Source organism: Rutilus rutilus, assembly GCF_951802725.1.
Source record: "Rutilus rutilus genome assembly, chromosome: 1".
NCBI classification, from domain to species: Eukaryota; Metazoa; Chordata; class Actinopteri; order Cypriniformes; family Leuciscidae; genus Rutilus; species Rutilus rutilus.
In genome coordinates, this window is record NC_140209.1 from 31,055,221 (window position 1) to 31,079,904 (window position 24,684).

The window sequence follows — 24,684 nt, forward strand, 5'->3', positions numbered from 1 at the left end:
TCAGTCTCTTATGAGTTTTACCATTACAGATGGGTTAAGTGAAACGACAAAACTTTAAAGAAGTTGATGATTCTGAGTCAATCTGATGAAAAGATGATGCAGAACATGGGACGAGCTTTAAATGGATTAGTTATCCAGCTCTGTCTGCTACTGGTAATTATGACTACTTTTGTCATTTATGATGTTGTGAAGTTGAAGATTAAGTCCATTATGGGTTTAAGAACAGTTGTCTAAATTCAACTGAGGGTCTAAAGAGTCAACTATGTGTGATCAGAATAGATATAAGACTTGAAAACTGTGGGAATGTGTTGGTTGTAGTTGGTTGACAAAGACAAAACAAAAGGCCTGAATTGGGCAAGATAGGCAGTGACCACTGAATTTGAAGTGTTAGTCTTAGGGCCGTTGGCATTATTAATCTGTTTAAGGAGCTGAGTTTGTGGCTTTAACGGAAGCCTGGAAATTAATGAAAGGAAAAAGTGTAATAATTTACACAGATCCGCGTTATGCATTTGGGGTAGCTCATGATTTTGGGGCATTGTGGAAACATTGAAAATTTTTGAAGTCAGGTGGTCATCCTATTCTTCATGCTGGCTTAGTGTCCAATTTGCTGGATGCTATTTTGTTACCTGAGAGGATTTCCATTTGCAAATGCGCAGCGCATACTAACAAAAAAGATTTTGTTTCTGTAGGAAATGGCAGAGCAGAAATATGATGATAATCAGATGAATATAGTGTTGATACATATTCTTATTAATATATGTATGTCTATGTCCTTGTATATGACCGGGCAAAAGTTAATGTGACTGAATGTATGACCGAGACAGAGTCTCTCCATTTAAAGCTGTAATATGATTAAATAAGATAGACAAATCTAAACAATATGTTAGTTATGGCTAAGATGTATCTTGATGTAGCCTCGGGAAAACAACCTTGGGGAGGAACAATTATAAAGAATGAAGGATACCCCTCACTCGTGGTCACACTCTGCAGGCACTTTGTAATGACTGTATGACTGCTGACCTTTCCTTGCAAGGGAATAAATAATTGTTAAAGACAATTGATACCTGTTGGTCTCTTATTCAGTGATGTAAAATTGTTTGCCACTACAATTTGGCGTTGTCGGCAGGATTCCTTGGATGTGTCTCTTGGGCCCTTGCGGTCGGCCCCTCTCTCTCAAGTTTGCGAGGTAGGGCTGGAACTACTCAGTCCAGGTGGCCAAACACCGTCCGCTCACGGGTCCAAGAGACACATCCAAGGAATCCTGCCGACAACGCCAAATTGTAGTGGCAAACAATTTTACATCAAGATACATCTTAGCCATAACTAACATATTGTTTAGATTTGTCTATCTTATTTAATCATATTACAGCTTTAAATGGAGAGACTCTGTCTCGGTCATACATTCAGTCACATTAACTTTTGTCCGGTCATATACAAGGACACAGACATACATATATTAATACGAATATGTATCAACACTATATTCATCTGATTATCATCATATTTCTAAGATTCTATGAATATAAGAAAATGCAAACATATAGAACATTATTAAATTTCTTCCACAATCCGTACAGCTGAAGACGCAGTGGCTGAGTTTGTTTTCGAAGGGAATATTCCCCACGATCAACGTCAATGCTGTCATGTTTGCGCAAATCATTTCACCAGACTGCTTTACAAAGGAGGGTCAGTATAAAGCTGGATTTGCTAAGAAGCTGCTCCTGAAAAAAGGATCAGTACCAACTATTCGTGTTCCTGCTTCACCTCCAGAAGAACAAGTGAGTGTAACGTTTTATTGACCTTTATATTAATCTTTAATCTTTGCAAATAGCTTGCATGCTTCACGATGATTGTGGCTATTTTTACACTCAGGGTACATTATGGCATGTTTTCTATGTAAGACGTTTTCAATATAATTCATAATCCCACGTTTATAATGAACGAAGCGTTATTGTGTTACAAACGGTGTACGCACAGAACAGAGGGGCGGGGTGAGCAAAGCTCATTATCATTTAAAGACGTATGCACTGAAACGGCGTGCTGAAAACAGAGCTGTTTTTTGACCAGGTAAAATGAGTGTTTTCTTACAATACTAATGAGAATTTTTAATTAAAATATATTACAAACTTTTAATTTAGACCCTAAAGAATCATATTAGCTTGTACAAAAATGACATTATATGACCCCTTTAAGAACGACGTAGCGTTAAGAAGGTTTCGGGAAACCCAGCCCAGGTCTTTACACTGGCTCCCAGTTAAATTTAGGATTGATTTTAAAGTATTATTACTGGTATATAAATCATTCAATGGCCTAGGACCTCAATACATTGCAGATATGCTCACATAAACCCAGCAGATTACTCAGATCATTAGGATCACATCAGCTAGAAATACCAAGGGTTCACTCTAAGCATGGCGAGTCCGCTTTTAGCTATTATGCCAGCCGCAGCTGGAACCAGCTTCCAGAGGAGATCAGACGTGCTCCTACAGTAGTCACATTCAAATCCAGACTCAAAACACATCTGTTTAGCTATGCATTTACTGAATGAGCACTGTGCCGCTGTTCGTACTGTACTGTTCGTACATGATCCTGAGGACCCCCATGAAAACGAGATGTTTCATCTCATGGGGTTGATCCTCTAATAAAATGTTCATAAATAAATAAGTACTGTATTTTTTTTTTTCTTAAACCATTTTAATTATTCTTATTTCTTTTTATTATTTTAATTTCTTCTATGTAAAGCACTTTGAATTGCCACTGTGTATATATTACCTTTATTTAACCAGAAAGAAAACTCATTGAGATTAAAAATCTCTTTTCCAAGAGTGTCCTGGCCAAGACAGGCAGCAGCACAATTAACAAAGTTGCAGACATAAAACAAGTACATCAACATTTAACAAATAACGTATTACAAATAATCCTGGTAAAAAAATAGTGAATTACAAGGTCATGAAGGTAGAAAAGTTGCAAATATTTAACTGAAGCAATAAAACAACAGCAATGCTCGCTGGGATCGTCCGGATGATCAATCATAACATTTACAGGTAGTTTGGGTAGCCTCCAACTCATTTAAAATTGCTTTAAACTTAAAAAGTGAGACCAGCTCCTGAAGTTTTACTACATTTTGTAGCTCATTCCAAGCACAGGGGGCTGCATACTGAAACGCCCCTTTTCCTAGTTCGGTCCGTACACGAGGGACAGATAAAAGCATTAAGTCCTCGGAACGAAGAGAATATCTTCCTATGTTTTTCTTTATAATGTAAGATTGAAGGTATGGTGGAAGCAAACCAAGAATTGCTTTATAGATAAAAACGTACCAATGGTTAAGTCTACGAGTGGACAGAGAAGACCAACCAACCCGGTCATACAAAGAACAGTGATGTGTTAGTGTTCTAAAATTTGTGACAAACCTAAGCACTCCATGATAAACCGTGTCCAGCAATTTTAAGCTTTTAAGAGATGCATGCATGTATATAACATCACCATAGTCAAGCACTGACATGAAAGTAGCAGCAACAAGCCTCTTTCTTGCCTCAAAGGAAAAACATGACCTATTTCTGAAATAAAATCCCAGTCTCAGCTTCAGTTTTTTCACCAACTGCTGAATGTGAGGTTTAAAAGAAAGTGAGTCATCAATTAATATACCGAGATATTTGTACTGCGATACAAACTCAATCTTGGAACCCCGTGAAGTAGTAATAGGTACAAGGTTCTTTGACTTTGATTTTGCATTGGAAAACAACATTAGTTTTGTTTTCTTATCATTCAAAACAAGTTTTAAATCGGATAGGGTACGTTGAACAATATCAAAAGTGAGTTGTAATTGGCAAAGAGCTTGGTTTGGAGTTGATGCAGAGCAGTAAATCACAGTATCATCGGCATAAAAATGGAGATTTGCATTGGAAACATTTTGATCGAGAATATTGATGTATAGTATAAATAAGAGTGGTCCCAGCACTGACCCCTGGGGCACACCCTTAGATACACTAAGAGGGCTGGAAGTGAGACCATCTGCCTGTACGCACTGAGTTCTACCTGATAGATAGTTTTCAAACCAGCCAACTGAGTGATCTGACAGCCCTACACTGAGAAGTCTGTGTTTTAAAATTTTGTGATCCACAGTGTCAAAAGCCTTTGATAGATCAATAAAAAGAGCTGCACAGTGTTGTTTTGTGTCTAAAGCATCAATAAAATCATTTACTACTTTTAAAGCTGCTGTAGTTGTGCTGAGTTTTTTACGAAAACCTGATTGATATTTTGACAAAATATTGTTAGTAGATAAAAACTCTTTCAGTTGTTCATTTACCATAGTTTCCATAACCTTGGCCAGGACGGACAGTTTCGAGATGGGTCTATAATTATTTAAATCTGACGGGTCACCCCCTTTTAGCAAAGGAAGAACAAATGCAGATTTCCATATAAGTGGAATTTCATTTGTGTCTAAAGATAGATTAAAAACATAGGTCAAAGGTGTAGCAATAAAATCGGATGCTAACCGTAGAAAAAAAGGCTCCAGTTTATCAGGACCAGCTGATTTTCTAATGTCTAAAAGTGTGAGGGCTTTATGCACTTCTGAAACTAAAAAAGGATTAAAATGAAAAGAATTAATGAGTCTACTTTGACCATATGTATGGCTTGTAGGACGATTCTGATATGTAGAGTTGACTGAATCAAATAAGGAACCCAAGGCAATAAAGTGCTCATTAAAACAACCAAGCATTTCAGCCTTATCAGATAATTTACGGGCGTCCTTAAGAACACATGGTGGCAACTCAATGGAAATTTTGTTTCCAGCCAAGAATTTAATTGTTTTCCAAAATTTTAACGGGTTATTTAAATTATTTGAAGTTTACATTAAAAAATAGTCTGCTTTGGCCTTTCTTATAGCCACTGTGCACAAATTGCGTAGTCTCCTAAAGAGTAGCCAATCAGAATCCAGGTTTGTTTTCCTGGCTTTTGCCCAGGCCTTATTACGTTCGTGAAGTGAGTTGGCTAAATCTACAGTAAACCATGCATTGTTACGGCCTTTTACTCTATACTTTCTGAGGGGAGCATGCTTATCAACAATTTCCTTGAAACCATCGTAAAAAAATTTCCAGGCATTTTCGACATCAGAAATAAGATACATTTTATCCCAATCAAAATAAAACAAGTCATGAAAGAACCCTTGCTCTGTAAAATGTTTCATGTCACGCTTAACAATGATGCTTGGCTTGGTTTTGGGAATTTTTGTATTTCTGACTGTGGCAACAACGCAGTGGTCACTAACGTCATTTGCGAAAACAGAAGCTACTGAATATTTGTAAGGAACATTGGTTAGGATAAGATCAATTAAAGATGATTTATCCGGACATTTCAGATTAGGTCTAGTTGTACTATCAACGAGCTGAAAGAGATTTAGTGAGTTACAGTAAGCTTTAAAATCATCAGATACTGGATGTAACCAATTCCAGTTTAGATCTCCAATAACTACTATTTCTTTCGGATTCAGTCCTGATAAAAGCTGCATTAAAGAAGGCAGAGCATCCTTTACAGCTGAGGGAGTCCTATAGCAACTAACTACCGTAATATGGAGAGTCCTAGAGACCTCAAGATCAAGAGCTAAAAATTCAAATTGCTTACTCACTGATTTAGAGAGAAGCACATTTACACGAAACTTACATTTGATATATACTGCAACACCCCCACCCCTTCTGGGACGGTCGGTCCTATATACATTATATCCATCAATACAGATATCTTCATTCAGGACAGACTTGCTTAGCCAGGTTTCTGATAAAACAATTACATCAGCATCAGTTGAACATGCCCAAATGCGAATCATATCCATCTTTGCAATCAGACTACGAACATTCAAATGAATAAAACCAAGACCAGCTCTAGATTTAAAATCAGCAGGGGTATTAAAACTTATAACAGAGTCAGGGCCTGGGTTGGGTTGCACATTTCCTGATATCAATAGCAACAGAACAATTAAACACCTCAGTTTGCGTGATTGATTTGTGGATTCATTCTTAGATCTTATATTTAGTACAAAGCTACGAAGGCAGCTTTCAGAAACAGTGAAATTATCTTGTAAGGTCATAATACTGATTAAACGGGCCAAGTTAACAGTCTCAGAAGATAAGACTATACAGTGGCATTTAATGTCCGAGTCCGACGCACAAACAGATGCGCTCGTATCCCAGCGTAATGTGACAGTATTTAAAAGACCTGCACTGGAGTAGTTAATCCTGTGCAGGCTTCCACACGTTCCGCTCAAGGAAAGTAAGCACAGCACAAAAAAGTGCAGCGCCATTAGACATTCCATTCCTAGCCGATTTCTAGTAATCCAGTCCAGCTTTTCGACCTCCTCCTGTGACAGATGACGTTGCGTCACGTCACATGTAAACAGGAAATCAGTCCCAATGAAGCAATGCTGTGAAAGAAGTGGATTAAAATCAGGACCAGCCGGATCATACAGAGTATGGATAAAATTTCAAGCACACGTCACGAAGGCAAGAAAAAGCACTTCCCTTTCTCATAAGAAGTTCAGACTCATAAGACTCAAACAGCTTTTTGGCGATTTGGATCCGTTGAGCAGGCTCCGCACTGACAGTACGTCCCAGATCATCCAATGCGGTGAGAAAGTAAGTTTCACTTCAGTTAAATCCCAGATGGACGTGTGACGAACTAAATCCTTCATAGACTCATTTAGTTATGAGTAATCAAAGCAGGTCCAGTATCTCCGAGACAGCACCATTAAAAGACAGTAACACTAACAGAAACATTAAACCACAAGGACAGAAATGTAGACGTGTGGAGACATGCTGCCATCTTGAAATGTGCGTATGAAATGTGCTATATAAATAAACTTGCCTTGCCTATATTTGAGACTATTTTTCTAAGCTCAGCAAAACAATGGACTCTATTAAATTTATCATATATAAACTACTCCAAATCATTTCATCTATTTTCTATGCTGTGTAAAGTTGTTAATATCTCAATGATTTGTGTTAATTTACTACATTACATAGCCTACAGTTATATTCAGAGGAGAGCATTTATATTATTTTGATTATACCAGACAATGGAAAGAAACTGCTAAAACCAAACAATTAATGGAGAAAAATGTACTTTCTGAATGTAAGTGACAAAAGGAGAAAGACGCTATTTGGTTCAACAGTCGTGGACAGATTCTTTAGCTTTTATTTTGTTCAACATGATTTTTTTTTATTGCAGTTTTTTTTAAATAGTTCTTGGTTTTAATAGTCAAATTTCTAAACTTTTTAAGGACTGAATTTGTCCTTACTGACTGTAATATAGTATTTCATATATAGATGTGTGCATTGAATTGCGTTGTGAATCCAAACTTTCACTTGCTGTATTAAAAATCAACATAGTAAATTAGCAATGTTTTTCCAAATTACACCCCAATCCAAAACATACATAAACAAAATAAATGTTCTCAAACAATGCCTTCCTAAAACATGTTAATGATGAAAAAAGAAATAACATGAATATCAATGTCTGGGTCTCTGAGAGTTAAATCAACAAAAGCATGTAAGTTCAGGTACCTCAGCTGTGAGATGTAGGGCAGACACTGAAGGAAACTCTTCATTTCACTCTCTTCCTCTGAACATCCTCTCAGCTCTACTGGTTTCTTCTCTGTCTGGAGTTTCAGCACTTCCAGGAGGACGGAGGTCTTTCTCTGTGAGAGATCTATGATACAGACATCAGGTGACTGGAAAACTGACTGTAATGCTGGAAGGAAACTCCTGCCTGTTTGAGTCTCATAGTTCTTCACATGTGAGTAAAGATCCAGCAGGAAATCACTCTGTTTAATTCTGTCAGTCCATTGATAAGGAAAAGATGTGTAGGTGCAGACTGATGATAACAGTTTCAGCTTCTGCTCTCCTGTCTGTGTCTCAGTCTCTGCTGCTTTAATCAAGAGTCTCAGAAGAAACTGCACTGCATCACTGATATTCCTATAGTCAAACCTGTTTCCAAAAGAAAATTAAAATGTTAGCCTATATGTTTAGCTTAATATTTACTAATAAAACATAATTAATAATTATGTGTCTGATTGGTCCAGTCGGCACATATGAATAGACCAGTGGTTCCCAATTCCAGTCCTCGTGACCCACTGCTCTGCACATTTTGTAGGTCTCTCTTATCTGACACACTCAGTTCAGTTCATGGAGTCTCTCTTAATGAGCTGATGATCTGGTTCAGGTGTGTTAAATAAGGGAGACATACAAAATGTGCAGAGCAGTGGGTCACGAGGACTGGAATTGGGAACCACTGGAATAGACATTTCACAGAACTCTGAAAGGGGTCTCTCACACACACACACACACACACACCGAATGAGAAGTGCAGCAATGGGTCTTTAAAATTGAAACACATTGTTTTCTATGAGTGTACGAACACCGGCAGCGTCACTCAACGTCTGTCCGCGCTCACAGATACAACACTGTTCATAATCCTGCCGCACCATTGAACATAGTTTTTAATTTGATTACATTTGTCCCAAATTGTTATTAATGTACATACTGACTTCACCCTGTGCTGCAAGATACATTTAGTTTTACATTCATAGTTTTACAGCTTGAATAAAGTCTAAACATGAATAAAGTCTGAACATATTGGACAAAATGTATAATAAATGTAACATCTTATCTTTTATTTTGCCCTGTAAGGCCATCGCTATTACTAAACTAAAGTATAGTATATTCATTTCATTGAAAGAAAAATGTTTGGTTACTTTTACAATCTTGTACTGTATATAATGTAAATCTGTTATAGTTTTGTTGACTTTTAAAATTGAGCTTAAAGGCATAAAATGTGCGCAGATTCAAACGGATTCAAAATACAGTGAAGTGAAACTGATCTAAAAGTAGGTACAGTAAGAGAATAGCCAAAAGTTCAGGTACCTCAGCTGTGAGATGTAGGACAGACACTGAAGGAAACTCTTCATTTCACTCTCTTCCTCTGAACATCCTCTCAGCTCTACTGGTTTCTTCTTTGTCTGGAGTTTCAGCACTTCCAGGAGGACGGAGGTCTTTCTCTGTGAGAGATCTATGATCCAGACATCAGGTGACTGGAAAACTGACTGTAATGCTGGAAGGAAACTCCTGCCTGTTTGAGTCTCATAGTTCTTCACATGTGAGTAAAGATCCAGCAGGAAATCACTCTGTTTAATTCTGTCAGTCCATTGATAAGGAAAAGATGTGTAGGTGCAGACTGATGATAACAGTTTCAGCTTCTGCTCTCCTGTCTGTGTCTCAGTCTCTGCTGCTTTAATGAAGAGTCTCAGAAGAAATCTGCTTTGAACACTTTCATTCAGATAAGAGAATCTGTAACAAAATGGAAATGAGAAATGTGAATAAACAGAAATATCACAGAACCTATTATAGCTATGACTTGACTAAATAATACAAATTAAAATGTGTTGTTTTCAGTTCACATTGTTGTAAACACTTGAAAAAAGCACATTAGTCATTAAATACTGTAATTTACACTTTATAATGAATACATTTTTCCCCAAATATATTTACAACATTATGTGTCCTGAAATGATCAACTTACATTTGAGACTATTTTTCTAAGCTTAGCAAAACAATGGACTCTATTCAGTTTATCATATATAAACTACTCCAAATCATTTCATCTATTTTCTATGCTGTGTAAAGTTGTTAAAGGTAGGGTAGGTAGGATTTTTATAAAATACTTCTTTTCAAATTTGTTTAAACTGTCTTTATATACCAATACATAATTAAAATGTAAGTTCTCTGAAAAAGAGAGAATAAAAATCGAGTGACTGTAGACCTTTTAATCTGCAATAAACACAGCTCATTATTTCCATTCGGGACGAAACAATTGATTGGTTTGGGCGACTGTCAACCATAGAGACAGAGCGCAACGCGTCATAATCTGAAGACCACGCCCACCGGGGGGGAAAACAGTCCAACGTTCTTCATTGACTTTGCATTGCGAGAGGCTGCCTCCTTGTCATTTCTTGCTTCTAACAAAAGACAGAATAATGCCAAAAAGCTGCTATGTGACAGCAAACAAGCTTAGAAACCCAGAAATAAGTTTTCATAAGCTGTCGACCCCAAAAAACGAGCGTTTGAGGACATAAAAGTGGATACAGGCTGGAACGAATGGGTAAATTGTGGAATCCTGACACTCAGTATGCACTAAAAATACACCACGTGTGCAGTAAGTTAAACATTTGGTCACTGGTGAGTCAAATATCCAAATGTCAGTTTTATATATTATATTTCTGTAAGATAAACTATCCTGTGTCGCCGATTACAGTCTCCTCCAGCGGGCGTACGTTAGTTCTCGGAGTAATGAGACACGTGACGCTCTGTCTCAACTGCCTGTATCCACTTTTATGTCCTAAACACTCGTTTTTGGGGGTCGAGAGCTTATAATAATGTATTTCTGTTTTTTTTTTTTTGCTTGTCTGCTGTACACTTTGTCACACAGCAGCTTTTAGCCATTTTTCTGTCTTTTGTTAGAAGCAAGAAATGACAAGAAGGCAGCCTCTCGCAATGCAAAGTCAATGGAGACGTTTTGATTGTTTTCCCCCCGGGTGTGGGCGTGGCCTAAATACGCTCTGTCTCTATGGCTACCACCACTGTTGCTACAAGATCTGCCCATGTGCGCGCGCACCTGTTTGATTTGAGGAGTGCAAGAGAGGCGCGGAACCTACGAAGAGTAAAATTATGGCAGAGAAAGAGCAAAATTCAAAATTCAAAGCACCTACATATGCAGTCAGCGAAGGCAAACAAGCCAAAAACTACTTCCTTGGACCCTGGTTGCCCGCACTCTTGAACGACCTCCTCTGCTTCGCCCTCGACCCCGGACCTGTCCTCGAACCGACAATGCGGTACATGTCACCGGAGTGTAACGTTAGTCCTCATCAGAGTCAACAATGTTTTCATCATGGAAACTCTTACATGCAAAACACCGTATATGTTATGAATCTTACACGAAATTCACCTTCATCACAGTGTAACTGAAGGTAATGGAAAAACGTGTATCAATGCAACCTGTTTTTACCTTTGCCTTATAAATATAGCTCGTTACCTATAGCCTAAATATAGCTCGTTACCGAATCAAACAAAATATATTTTAAACTTTACCAGTATCGATATGCTAGCTTGATAGTGAGTACTAAAAGCCATATTATTTGTTTATATTTATAGTGATAAAGTTAGGTATTTTATTACATGTGATTCTGACATGATGTCACTGCATGCACTGTGCTCCTTCCTCTCCGCTCGTCTCAGGTGAATAAATGCGTCTTCCAGAGCCTGAGCGTTTTGGGGGCGTGGCTTTGGAAGGAGCCCAGAAGGGAGGGGGTGGAGTGAATGGAAATAATTAGCTGTGTTTACAACAGTCGTGAGAGGTCTACAGACACTCGATTTTTATACTCTCTTTTTCAGAGTACTTACATTTTAATTATGTATTGGTATATAAAGACAGTTTAAACACATTTGGAATGTTTTTTTTTTTTGTGAAAAATCCTACCTACCCTGCCTTTAATGTCTCAATGATTTGTATTAATTTACTATATTACATAGCCTACAGTTATATTCAGAGGAGAACATTTCTATTATTTGTATTATACCAGACAATGGGAAAAACTGCTAAAACCAAACAATCAATGGAGAAAAATGTACTTTCCGAATGTAAGTGACAAAAGGAGAAAGACGCTATTTGGTTCAACAGTCGTGGACAGATTCTTTACCTTTTACTTTGTTCAACGTGATTTTTTTAAAATAGTTATTGGTTTTAATAGTCAAATTTCTAAACTTTTTAAGGACTGAATTTGTCCTTACTGACTGTAATATAGTATTTCATACATAGATGTGTGCATTGAATTGTTTTGTGAATCCCAAACTTTCACTTGCTGTATTAAAAAAATCAACATAGTAAATTAGCAATGTTTTTCCAGATTACATCCAAATCCAAAACATCCATAAACAAAATAAAATTTCTTATAAATGCCTTCCTAAAACTTATACCACGGGCTGTTTAAATACTCGATTCTGATTGGCTGGAAGGTGTGCAGTAAAACCGTTTAATGCACAGGTAGTTCCAGTCAGTTTGATTACAGTTCGAAATTAATCCGCTACTGTAAGTAAGCAATAAGGTACGAGAGGCTGTGCTGTATCGTGAATAAGTAACGGCTGAAGGGCGTTGTTAGGCACGACGCGAAGCGGAGTGCCTGCAACCCCTTCAGCCGTTACTTATTCACGATACAGCACTTGCCTCGAGTACCTTATTGCTAAAGTAGCGGATTAACGGTTGCCACACAATACAAATATTAAAGCCGAAAAATATTTATCTATGCAGCTTTCATGAAGTAAAATCACTAAAAGCATTCCTTCCGCTGGAAAAAATAGTCCCTGACCGTAAACAGCAACAGAAGCAGAGTCTATGAACAGAGGTTACATACATTATTTCGCCAATAGATGGCGGCAAAGACCAGAGCCGCCTTAACCTAATGTTAGGCCCCCCATCCCCTCGATTTTTAAAAAAGTGTAATATCTAGGTAATCTACATCACAGAATGCATTAGTTTCTTTCGAGACCTAGAACAGTGAGTTTTTTTTTTAATGTTTTCAATTTTAATATTGTTATTAACATATCACTGAGGACATAAACACAAGACACATTATTTAACAACCACACGCAGCAACTAAATTTCAACTTTATGCAAATGAGAAGCGATTTTCGCGAGCGACAACCAATAGGAAAGAAGCCTTTCAGTGGATCTCAGCTCCCGTCACCGTCTCGAGTGCAGTGCAGGCAAGACAGAAGAGTTCGAGGGCGATTTCAAGGTTTTATATGATTTGACTGTAACTAACCACAAACATGGATATAATAAAATGATGCATGGAAAAGAAACTGTCGACAGTCTCAGTGAGTTTATGCTGGTGAGTTTATGCTGGATTTAGTGCGCAAATCATTTTGTTTACAAATTAGATGCTTTGCAGTTGTTATATAGCCTACATGTTAAAGATTTTATTTTGGATGTGTTCATTGTGATTATATTGGCTGGGTTTATAAAAGTTAATAAAATTTAAAGGATCATTGCTTGGTGCATTTGGAAACAAAGCTTGTCTATTTCTAAATGTAATCGCGTGCATCGCTGATGATTATACTGTCCGTGTGTTGAAAAAAACTTAGATTAAACACACTTGCAACAGACACACCACAAAGCGGAGACATTAGGCACTGAGAGGACTTTTGCCACTGTAGTGGACACGCACCGTATCGCCTCATTCACGCCGCGGGACCTCTAGACGCGCGTAAACGCGTCTTTGCATTGACTTAACATTGAAATCACTCGCGCCAGACGCACTATTCGCGTTTGGTGCGAACGCCCCATAACAATAACATTAGAGCGACAGCATTACCAACGTCCACAAGCGACTAGCGACATACTGCGACAAAATCCGATATGTTAAAACAACATGACCTTTTCAGCTCATCATAAACTTGAACATGGGAGGCCCCTTAATTTGGGAGGCCCCTGGGCTTCAGCCCAGGTAAGCCCGTGCATTAATGCGGCCTTGGCAAAGACTGTCTTATGAATGAATCAGTCAGTAGAGAAGACTTTTATATTGAAAAGACTCAAACTTGTTTTCACGGAGAAGGAAGACACAACTGACAGATGACACGGGAAAACAATAGGTTACTGTCGTAACCCCGGTTCTCTGAAACATCGAGTGGTGAGATCCACCTGTGGGAAGGGCATCCGTACCTGACCTCTGCAGAAGCATCCAATTGCACCAAGTCTGGCTAGACAGACAGAAGCGCACAGCCAATGCCCGGTAAGGCCACACCCCCTTACCGAGGCATATAACTTCTCCGCGCGCTGCTATTCCTCAGTAAGTATATTCGCTTCTCGTGCGGCAAGCGGGGCAACGCTGGTGGATCTCTCCACTCGATGTTTCAGAGAACCGGGGTTACGACAGTAACCTATTGTTCTCTTTCATGTCTCTCGTTTCGAGATCCACCTATGGGAGAGACATGGACAGCTCCCCGATTGCCCAATACACTCACAGTGAGGTTCTGAAGGCCAGAGAAGGACGGTCACCTCAGAGAGGCGGTGCCTGACACGTCCCACAAACATGACCCTGCAAGGATGACGCCACGCTAAACTGCTGTGGACAAGCAGGGCATGAAACATGCATGAGACACATACATGATAATGGCCCCCGCACCACTAATGCACATAGCTAAACCCAAGAAGGAATGCAAATGCTTGGTGACAGGAATGAACATGGCCAGCCGGCCTATTCACTCCTCGTTGGTTAACCCAATGGGGCTGTGGGAAAGGGCTAAGAGGACCCTACCCCTAGGACCGAGAGTGCCACGAGGTTCTGGTGACATCCAACCGGTAGTAACGCTCAAAGGTATGAGGAGAGGCCCAGCTGGCAGCGGAGCAGATGTCCTGCAGTGGCACTCCCCTGAACAAAGCCCAATCCGGGGAGGCAAAAATGTGGAGAGTGAAAAGCGGATAGCTCCAAAACCTCCGAAGTGAACGCAGGGAAGCGTTTCGACATGAAGGCCGGGTTAGGCTTAAGGGAAACCCTATCTCCACTTAGGGAGAATTTGGCGCACGAGGGGTTAACCGAGAGTGCATGTAGCTCACTGACCTGTTTAGCAGATGCCAAGGCCGAGAGCAAAGCTGTCTTGAGGGACAGCAGCTTAAGGGAAATACTCCCCAGAGGCTCAAAAGATACAGAGGCCGCGCTTCCAGCACCATGGAGAGGTCCCACTCTGGAACAGATCCCCTGATGACCGGCAAAGAGCGGCCAGGTAGACCTTAATGGTGGAAAAGGACCTGCCTCTTTCCATGAGGTCTTTCATGAAACACAAAATATCAGGCACAGAGCACTGATAAGATGTGAGACCACGCCCATCACACCACCCTTCGAACACTTGCCACTTACAGCCATATAGGGATTGTGTGGAAACGGCCCTGGCATTCTGAGTAGTGGCGATTACACGCGGGAGCCCGAGTGCATTTAGGTTCGTCCTCTCACGGGCCAGGCCCAGAGAGCCACCCTGTCCGGATGGGGGTGGTAAATCTCCCCGTTGGCTTGGGACAGTATGTCCGTGCGAGGGGGGAGGCGCCATGGCTCGGCGTATAACAGAGGGATTATCTCTGCCAGCCACGGGGCTTTGGGCCACCTGGGTGCTTTCAGGATGAGAGACAGGCCGTGCTCTCTCACCCTGGCCAGTGTGAAATCATCAGGCACAGGGGAGGAAAAGCATACAGGAGCACTCTGGGCCATGGGTGGGCCAGTGCGTCTGCCCCGAGGGGTGCGTCCATGTCCTTTAGCGAGAAGAACATAGGACAATGGTGGTTTTCGCGCGAGGCGAAAAGATCTACAACTGCCTGTCCAAATCTCATCCATAACATCTCAACTATCTGCGGGTGAAGATGCCAATCTCCGTAGATTGGGTTTCCCCTCGATAGCAGATCCGGCGCCTCTGTTCAGAATGCCCAGAACATGAGTCACGCGTTATGACAGAAAAACCCGTCTGCTCCACATCAAAAGCCTGTAAGCTAGAGCGTGGAGTTTCGACGAGCACATGCCGCCCTGACGGTTGTTATAAGCCACTGCCGTGGTATTATCGTACCGTACTAGAACGGGATGTCCCTGCAGGCGAGGCAGAAAATGATTCAGAGCTTTCCAAATGGTAAAATCTCTAAATAGTTAATGTGCGCTGAACGTGGTCTGCTCAGCCACAGACCGTTCAGCATTCTGCCATCCTGGGTGGTTCCCCAGCCTGTTAAGGACGCATCTGTCGTCACAACTTTCCGCATCGTAACCGTCCCGAGGGGGCTTCCCCGTGCGTAAAAGTTCTCGCTCTCCCAATGGCGCACGTCACCGTTACTGAGCGGCAGAGATCACGAATCGGGCTGAATTGTAGTGACTTTTGGATAATGAAAGTACCACGCCTTTTGGATAATGAAAGTACCAGGAATAAAAACCATGGTTTATCAGATTGGGTGGCACCATCTGAATCGCTCCCTTGTTTAGGAGGGAGGAAATTTCCTCTTTCAGAATGTGTGCGGCGTTTTCTTCTGTGTGAGAAGAGAGAACACCTGGAGGTTTTATTGCAAACTGCAGCCTGTAACCCTGGGTTACGGTACGCAAAACCCACTCGGGCGCTGAAACGGCTTGCCAAGCCGCTCGTGCCGGAGCGGGGCTGTATGGGCCCAGCTGGTTCATTTGCAAATGCGCCATCTAGTGGGCACACTAGAGGCGACATGCAGGGGTTCGGAGGGATTTCCTCTCTCTGCAGTAAGAAGTTTTCTCATTTGATTCGTAACTTTGTGCGTATTGTGTTGGGCAAACACTGGGGCCGAAAGCCTTTATTGACAGAGTGAGGGGAACATAGTGTGGTGTCCACTGTGCTAAACTTTCCCTCACAAAGTACCCCCTGATTTTTAAGTGGGGGGGAAAACACACATCTCCTGAACACATGAACTGGGCAGTCTCAAGTGCAGGCAGAAAAATAATATCCACGGAGAGAGATACTCTCTCTGTAACGAATTTATTTAATTTGTTTGTTTTAAAGTGTTATTTAGTTATGTGTGTGTTTTGTGCTGGGGAACACAGGGGCCGAAGCCTTCCACACACAACGTCACTAAAAACACGGGCTGGGCAGCCGCAACTGAGCTGTGTGAGCCCAGCTGGTTGATTTGTGAGGCAATGGCGCCCTCTTGTGGACAGACTCAGGGCGACATGCATGGGATCAGAGAGATTTGCTCTTTATGTTGGCAGATATATAAATCTGCACGAATTCATCTGATTCGTTTGTTAAATGTGTTGTTTAGTGATGTGTGTGTTTTGTGTTGGGGAACACAGGGGCCGAAGCCTTCCACACACAACGTCCACTAAAAACACGGGCTGGGCAGCCGCAACTGAGCTGTGTGAGCCCAGCTGGTTGATTTGTGAGGCAATGGCGCCCTCTTGTGGACAGACTCAGGGCGACATGCATGGGATCAGAGAGATTTGCTCTCTATGTTGGCAGATATATAATTCTGCACGAATTCATCTGATTCGTTTGTTAAATGTGTTGTTTAGTGATGTGTGTGTTTTGTGTTGGGGAACACAGGGGCCGAAGCCTTCCACACACAACGTCCACTAAAAACACGGGCTGGACAGCCGCAACTGAGCTGTGTGAGCCCAGCTGGTTGATTTGTGAGGCAATGGCGCCCTCTTGTGGACAGACTCAGGGCGACATGCATGGGATAGAGAGATTTGCTCTCTATGTTGGCAGATATATAAATCTGCACGAATTCATCTGATTCGTTTGTTAAATGTGTTGTTTAGTGATGTGTGTGTTTTGTGTTGGGAAAACACTGGGGCCGAAGCCTTTATAACTGGGTGAGGGGAACCAAGTGTGTGCAGTGTGGTTACACTGCTTATGTACTTTCCTCACGACAGCATCACTAAACACACGGGCTGGGCAGCCACGAGACGGGATTAACCGACCGTCCGTGGGAGACCCTATGTCTTTTGGACAGGGGTTCCGGGACCGGGAGAGAATCCGGAGGGCTCGTGGCCCGTGAAGGAGGGCTCGATACTCCCAACGGTCGAACAACAGGCAGGCTGCTTGCGTTCGGGGCCGCCTTCCTAGGAAGGCGTAAATTGAAAACCTCAACACGTGATCGTAACACATCAAGGCCCGTGAGACCGTGTTAACAGTCTAGCGGGATGCTACGAGCTTCGTCATCGGAACCGGCCGGTTCGTCAACGAGAGTGAGGTTTTCCCGCGAAGATGTCCTCTTCAGGGAATGCGGATTGGGCTGATGTCAGCTCAAATATTTTAGAGAGGTGGCGCTCCGGGAGTCCCCCGGTAGCGCGTCATCATCACCGTGTCCTCCATCCGAGTCAGAAAGGCCTAGCACGGCGTTCGGGATCGTGCAACTAAAAGCCGGCTTAGTAAAAGCTAACGTTACAGCAATTACAATGACCGCAATTCTCCGGGTTCTCTTAAGCTTCTTGAGCGTGTAAAGCCCAAGCAGACCGCACAGAACGAGAGGGTCCTTAGCGGCGATGAGAGCACCACACGCGGCCGGGCAGGCTCGTCGTGATAGTTCCCCGGAGAAGCGGCGGTTTAGACGGTCAGTGGGCCAGCGGTGAAGAACTCTGAAAAAAAACGTGGCGGGCAGCCATGTAAGGAGGAGCAGGTGAAGGACAGCGAGAGCGCGGGCGGCTCCGGATGCAAAAAACACAGCGGATAGGCTGAAGAAACGACTGTCACTCACGTCTGGCGGAGGCTGATCTGGCGATATGTCCTCCTGAAGACTTGAAAGTGAGCAGCGTAACGTTAATCCAACCGAACTGTGTCAGTGCAGAGATCGCGAGAAGCGAATGTCAACTGAGGAATAGCAGCGCGCGGAGAAGTTATATGCCTCGGTAAGGGGGTGTGGCCTTACCGGGCATTGGCTGCGCGCTTCTGTCTGTCTTGCCAGACTTGGTGCAATTGGATGCTTCTGCAGAGGTCAGGTACGGATGCCTTTACCATAGGTGGATCTCGAAACGAGATGATGAAAGAAAACCCCTTAACAGTTAACTGTTAAAAGGACAAGATATCGCAGCGGACATTCAAACGGAATATTTTATTATGAATATAGGACTGACCTGAAGGAAAATGCAATGTCTACTGTGAATGCAGGTAACTTTACACTCGCTTTTTCGATCTCTCACAATACTCCACTATAGCTTCAATGGGCAATATCAATGAGATCGCACATGTGTTTAAGTTGCTAAGAGTGGTTGCTAGGGGTGTTGTAGTGATACATAGAACATTGGGGGAAGCGGTCATAGCCGTGTTTTATCGTGAATAAAGCACAGCTATTGACCAATGAGAATCAAGGATTGGAACTAACCGTTTTATAAACATTGGTAACCATAGTAACACAGTTACACTTGCAAACAGAGTGAGAGACACATATGAAAACGTTTATTTAGGTAGGCTAAATGGATGATTTTTGCAATTTGTATGGTGAATATGGCAATTTTCAGGCACAAGACAAAATAAAAGACTTGGAGAATACGTTGAATGACAAAAAGCGGCACAAAGAATTAACACCGGCAGAGCTAGATAAGATCAAAGACGACAAAGATGAGGTCAATACGAAAAAGACAACTAAATGGGCAGTTAACACTTTCAGTGACTTTTTGCGCCAAAGACAGAACAATTGTGATTTCGAGACCTACTCTACATTGCGGGAGTTTTCCCAGCTAACACACGACGTCGCAGTTACGTAATTTATTTGTACTTTTTGGTAATTTCATGACTTACCAATTGACAACGTAACTACAACGTTGTATGCTCGGAATTTCATTACCATCATAATACCAAACCACAACGTCTATTGGGCTAATAGGTATTGGGAGAGTTATTTGTTGTGTATGTGCGCCCTCTATTGGATGTGAGGTCATATACTGAATTTTCGCGTTCTTTTCTCAGTCTGCATTCTACGTGATTGAGAGAGGCTGATTCTGATTGACGATAGAATCCTGAACTTTTGCTCTCTTTAAAACTTAGCAGTTGAGCTGAATAAAGTGCCTTGAGGAAAGTCAGTGTCCTGTCATCAGTGCACCAGAACACAACGCAGTAGTCGGCGAAGTGCAGACCGCGCCGGCTACATTGGTGCCGTGACCCGGATATCTCCTCTTCAGATCATCGCCAGGGTGATCACCGGTGATTGCTGTGATGAGTAGGAATCTATTTGGGACATTGACAAGTATAAGGGCTGATATTAATGTTTAAATTGTAAATTTTAATTGCCTCTATCTCAGCTAGTATCATTTTACATTGTTTTTTTTCATCCCATATTCCCATGTACTAGTAATTCACATATTATTATCATAGTCTATCACATTACAATTTTTTTTTAAAATGACTGATGGCAAGCATGTGCAGACACCACTTAGTGTTGGGGATGCTGCGGGAGTAAGCCTAGGGAGGGGTAGGTTTACGAGTAGGGTGGAGAGCACGCCGGTTAAAGGTGCTGGTGTACTAGGCCGACCTGTACTCTCGTCCACACACTTACGCACTGATGAACATTCTCCTGCACCACATATGCGTAGGTTAGGAGATGCTCCAGACATTGGGAGTGGCGTTGATTCAGTGGGCCGTCCTGCATTCTCATATACTCACACGCATACAGATGAATATTCTCCACGTCAGCCAGTGTCTAGTCCAGATGTGAGTTCCGCAGACCTGGGGAATCTCATCTCACAGTTAGCTCACGAAATAGGAGAGAACATTGCTAGCCAACTACAGAGATCTGTTGGTAGTGCAGAGAGCCAAACCACTCCTACACCTAGCCTGAACTTAGGATATGGACAGTCTGACTTGAACATGACTGGAGTTAAGTTAGTTATGAAGACAGATGTCAAAGAGCCGCCGTACTTCAGGGGTGATGGAACAGACAAGCACACAGTGCATGAGTGGGAAGAAATTATGAGCGTTTACCTGAATAAGAGGGGCATACACCCGCAAGAGTACTCCCAGGAGATAATGTCAAGACTAATGGGAAAGGCTAGAGACATTGTAAAAGTTACCCTGCACAGCACGCCATCGCTGCAGCCAGCTGAAAACCCCAAGCTCGTCTTTGATATTCTGAAACAACATTTCAGTGAGGTAACCTACTCCTCGATGCCTTTAGCAGATTTTTATAACACACTTCCTTTGGCCGGAGAAAGTCCCATGGACTATTGGATACGCTTGAATAAAGCCGTGGATGTCGCGGATGAGTGTCTGAGAAGGCAGGGGCAAAACATTGAGGACCCCTCTCACGAAGTCACAATGATGCTGGTGAAACACTGTCCCGACCCCGCTCTTGCAAGTGTCCTAAAGTGTAAAACAGCTGAAAAGTGGACGGCAAATGAGAGCATCAAAGAGAGGCCAGAACAATGTCTCAAGCCAAATCTTGTCGGCCAAAGAACATTGGTGTACATGCTCAGACATTAGTAACAGAGACAGTCACTGTTAATAACTCCACAGACCTTACAAGCCACCCGAAGGCAATGGGGCTCCCATCTTCTCCTCAGACCGAGAGTGTCTGCATCCAGTCTCTCATTGGCTTGCTGAACCGTGTGCTGGAGCAGACGGCACAGACAGCAGCAGTCGTGCCACTGAGCAGGGGGCCCGCGGCCATTGTTCAGAGTAGATGTAGAGTCTGTCAGTCTGCTGAACACTCAACTACTGCGCACTGTAGACAGGCAAACCTCTGTATGGGCTGTTACAAGCCCGGCCACTGGAAGAGGGAGTGCCAACAGCGCCGGCCAAGAATTAACACCCGGCCACAGTCAGTGCAAGCACCGCCTAACCCAGAGCAAGGTGGAGCCAGTTTAAACTAGATAGCTCACATACGGAAAGGGGATGTGTGAGCACTAAAGCGTCAACCCTTGATGAGAGTGAAGAATTGAAGGAGATGTATGTCAATGTTTGTAAAGCAATGTCTGATAATTGCACAGTAATTGTTCAGAATATTCACACAGTCGAGACATTCAGTGAGTTATTTCACGCACCAGTGACAGTTAATGGCTGTGCTCAGTTGCAAGGGCTCATCGATACAGGCTCAATGGCCTGCACGATAAGTGAAGAGGCAGAGCGGAGACTACTATCAAACAGCGTCTTGACCCAACAGCAAGAACTCCCGCAGCGTGTCATCCTTGTTGGCTGTGGAGGAGTACAGGTGAGCCCCAAGTGTATGTATGATATGGAACTAAGTCTGTATGGGGTGAAGTGCATGGTCCCAGTTCTGGTGGTCACTGGTCAGAAAGATGACATCATAGTAGGCACCAACATGCTGACATGTGTGTTGCATCAGCTGAAAAACGAGAACAGTTATTGGACACTTATCTCGAGCAACACAAGAGGGTCTTCAGACGGCGAACAGTTCTTGGAAATGATGACAAGTCTCACGAGATGGAGGGGTGAAGATGTGCCGGAAAAAGTAGGGACAGTGAAGCTAACTCAGGCGGTGACTCTCCTCCCCAAACAAGAGTACTTGCTGTGGGGGAGACTGCCAAGTAATGTGCCCAAGTCACCTGGGAGCACAGTTATGGTGGAGCCTACAACCTCCAGGTGTGTGCCTCGGGGCATCATGGTGGGGAGAGTGGTAACACCACTTTGGGGAGATGGCTGGACCCCCATGAAAATCACCAACATCTCCGACAAACCACTCACTCTGAGAAAGAACAGCAAGCTCGCAGACGTCTCTACTTGTGTTGCAACTGAAGACCTCACACTGTTCCAGGGTTCCTGTCAGAGTGACACTGGCTCTGTTAAAGTGACTCATGTTGAACAGGATGACAACACTGCCCTGAAAGACAGGCTGCAAAAGTCTGGTCTAGGAAATGTCGACATTGACCATTGTGAAGTGAGCCCCTCCACCAAGCTCCAACTTGTGACATTGCTTGAGAAATATCAGGATGTATTTTCAAAGCATCATCTTGATTGTGGAGAAGCCAAGGGCTTTGCGCATAGAATCTGCCTCACTGATGACCGTCCCTTCCGTCTTCCGTATCGCAGTGCCGCCAGCCTACTATCAAAAGCTGCGTCAAGTTCTCACCGAGATGGAAGAGCAGGGAATCATACGGAAGTCAATGAGTGAATATGCTTCCCCACTTGTGATGGTCTGGAAGAAAAATGCCGATCTCCGTATATGCACAGACTTTCGATGGCTGAATGCGAGAACCATCAAGGATGCTCATCCTTTGCCCCATCAGTCGGACTGCTTGGCTGCCCTTGGCGGTAATGCTGTCTTCAGCACCATGGACCTTACGTCTGGTTTTTATAACCTGCCCATGCATGAGGAGGACAAAAAGTATACCGCCTTCACAACACCACTAGGCCTGCACGAGTATAACAGAATGCCGCAGGGGCTTTGCAACAGTCCGGCGTCGTTCATGAGGATGAAGCTGAGTATCTTTGGTGATCTTAACTTCAGCAGTCTATTGTGCTACTTAGATGATCTCTTGATCTTTGCCCCCAATGAACAGCAGCCCCTCAGCAGATTGGAGGTTGTTTTTCAGAGGCTGCGGGAGCACAACCTGAAGTTGAGTCCGAAAAAGTGCCATCTGTTGCGGAGGTCTGTGAAGTTCCTCGGACACATAGTTGACGGTGACGGTGTTGCTGTTGACCCGGAGAAGGTCGAGGTCATCGCCAAAATGTCGAAGAGGGGCTTGATGGAAGACGATGGCCGCACTCCTTCAGTCCACAGAGTGAAGTCGTTCCTGGGGATGGTATTTTACTACCAACACTTTATCCTAAATTGCTCGTCCATCGCAAAACCCCTGTTCGCCCTCACAGCTGGCCAGAAACGGAGAGGAAAGTCCGGGAAGTACAGTCAGAATCCAGGGGTGTACAGAAAGCTCAAACCTGCGGATTGGACCCTTGACTGCGACTCTGCTTTCACCAGTCTTAAGGAGAAGCTCCTGAATTGTGTGGTCCTTACCCATCCAGACTTCTCTAAGACCTTGGTCCTGTCCATTGACGCGTCTCTTGACGGCCTTGGGGCAGTTCTGTCCCAGATACCAGAAGGGGAAATGAAGGCACGCCCGATCGCTTTTGCCAGCAAGACCCTCACTGGCTCACAAAAGAGGTATCCTGCCCACCGCCTGGAGTTCTTAGCGCTCAAATGGAGTGTTTGTGAAAAATTTAGCCACTGGTTGAAGGGCCACACTTTTCCAGTGTGGACCGACAATAATCCTTTGACCTATATAATGACCAAACCCAAAACTTGACGCTTGCGAACAAAGGTGGGTGGCAAAGCTTTCCCCATACACCTTCAGCATCAAACACATCCCTGGGGTAAAGAATGTTGTGGCGGATGCCCTAAGTAGAGATCCTTTTGCTAAATCAGTGAGCCAAAGGTTGATCAGTGAGCCATATGAAAGTCTTTTGGCTGAAGCGGAGGGAACCAAGGAGGAGAAAGTCCAGGATCTTTTCCGGTGTAAGACTCAGTGTCTCCAGGCACACGATGCAGGCTGCTGCGTAACCATGGGCACCACTCGAGTTAGGCTGGCCGGCAGTCAAGAACCTTTGCATGTGAGTTCTGCTTGTGAAGCTCACGTAGAGTGGGAAACAGGAGCAGAGATAAGAGCAACACAGTTTCTCAATGCTCTTCCCCAGGCCACACTCTCAGGACAAGACACACTTCCAGCCCTCTCCATCGGTGAACTAAGGCACAGCCAGGAGACAGATCCTGTTATCAGGGAGGTCCTGTCACTCGTTCAGAGGGGTGAGCCACCACCTAGGTGAAGGAGAAGTGGGTTGGCTCTTACGGCCCAGACATTGTGCAAGCAGTGGCATCATCTAAAAGTCCAGGATGGAGTCCTATATAGGGTAACCAAAGACCCATCAAGTAGAGAGAAGAGGTATCAGTTTGTGCTGCCTGTTAGCTTGAAGGCCAAGGCTCTCGCTGGTGTGCATGACCTCGCTGGGCATCAAGGGCAGGCTAGAACAGCACATCTTGCCCGACAGCGTTTCTTTTGGCCGCAAATGGGAAGAGACATCAAGGAATATGTGAAATGCTGCCGACGCTGTATCCTTGCAAAGACCCCTGAACCGGCTGCCCGTGCTCCCTTGGAGAGCATTCATACTTCGGCACCCATGGAACTAGTGTGCATTGATTTTT

General features: G+C 43.2%; 2 protein-coding genes across 2 annotated transcripts in view; both read right to left on the bottom strand.

The window, feature by feature from the left end:
• Positions 1-11,029, bottom strand: part of LOC311306254 (uncharacterized protein) — a 72,852-nt gene extending 61,823 nt beyond the window's left edge. The window contains exons 1-3 of the mRNA XM_084434575.1: positions 10,753-11,029; positions 8,916-9,338; positions 7,557-7,979 (exon numbers count right to left, since the gene is read on the bottom strand). Coding sequence (XP_084290701.1) covers positions 7,557-7,979; positions 8,916-8,959 — 467 coding nt within the window. The 5' untranslated portion in view covers positions 8,960-9,338; positions 10,753-11,029. The remainder of the gene's footprint in view (positions 1-7,556; positions 7,980-8,915; positions 9,339-10,752) is intronic.
• Positions 11,030-11,825: 796 nt separating this feature from the next.
• LOC311304591 (uncharacterized protein) overlaps positions 11,826-24,684 on the bottom strand; it is a gene marked incomplete at its 5' end in the record, with an annotated part of 52,662 nt that continues 39,803 nt past the window's right edge. Inside the window, one exon of the mRNA XM_084431709.1 lies at positions 11,826-12,013. The remainder of the gene's footprint in view (positions 12,014-24,684) is intronic.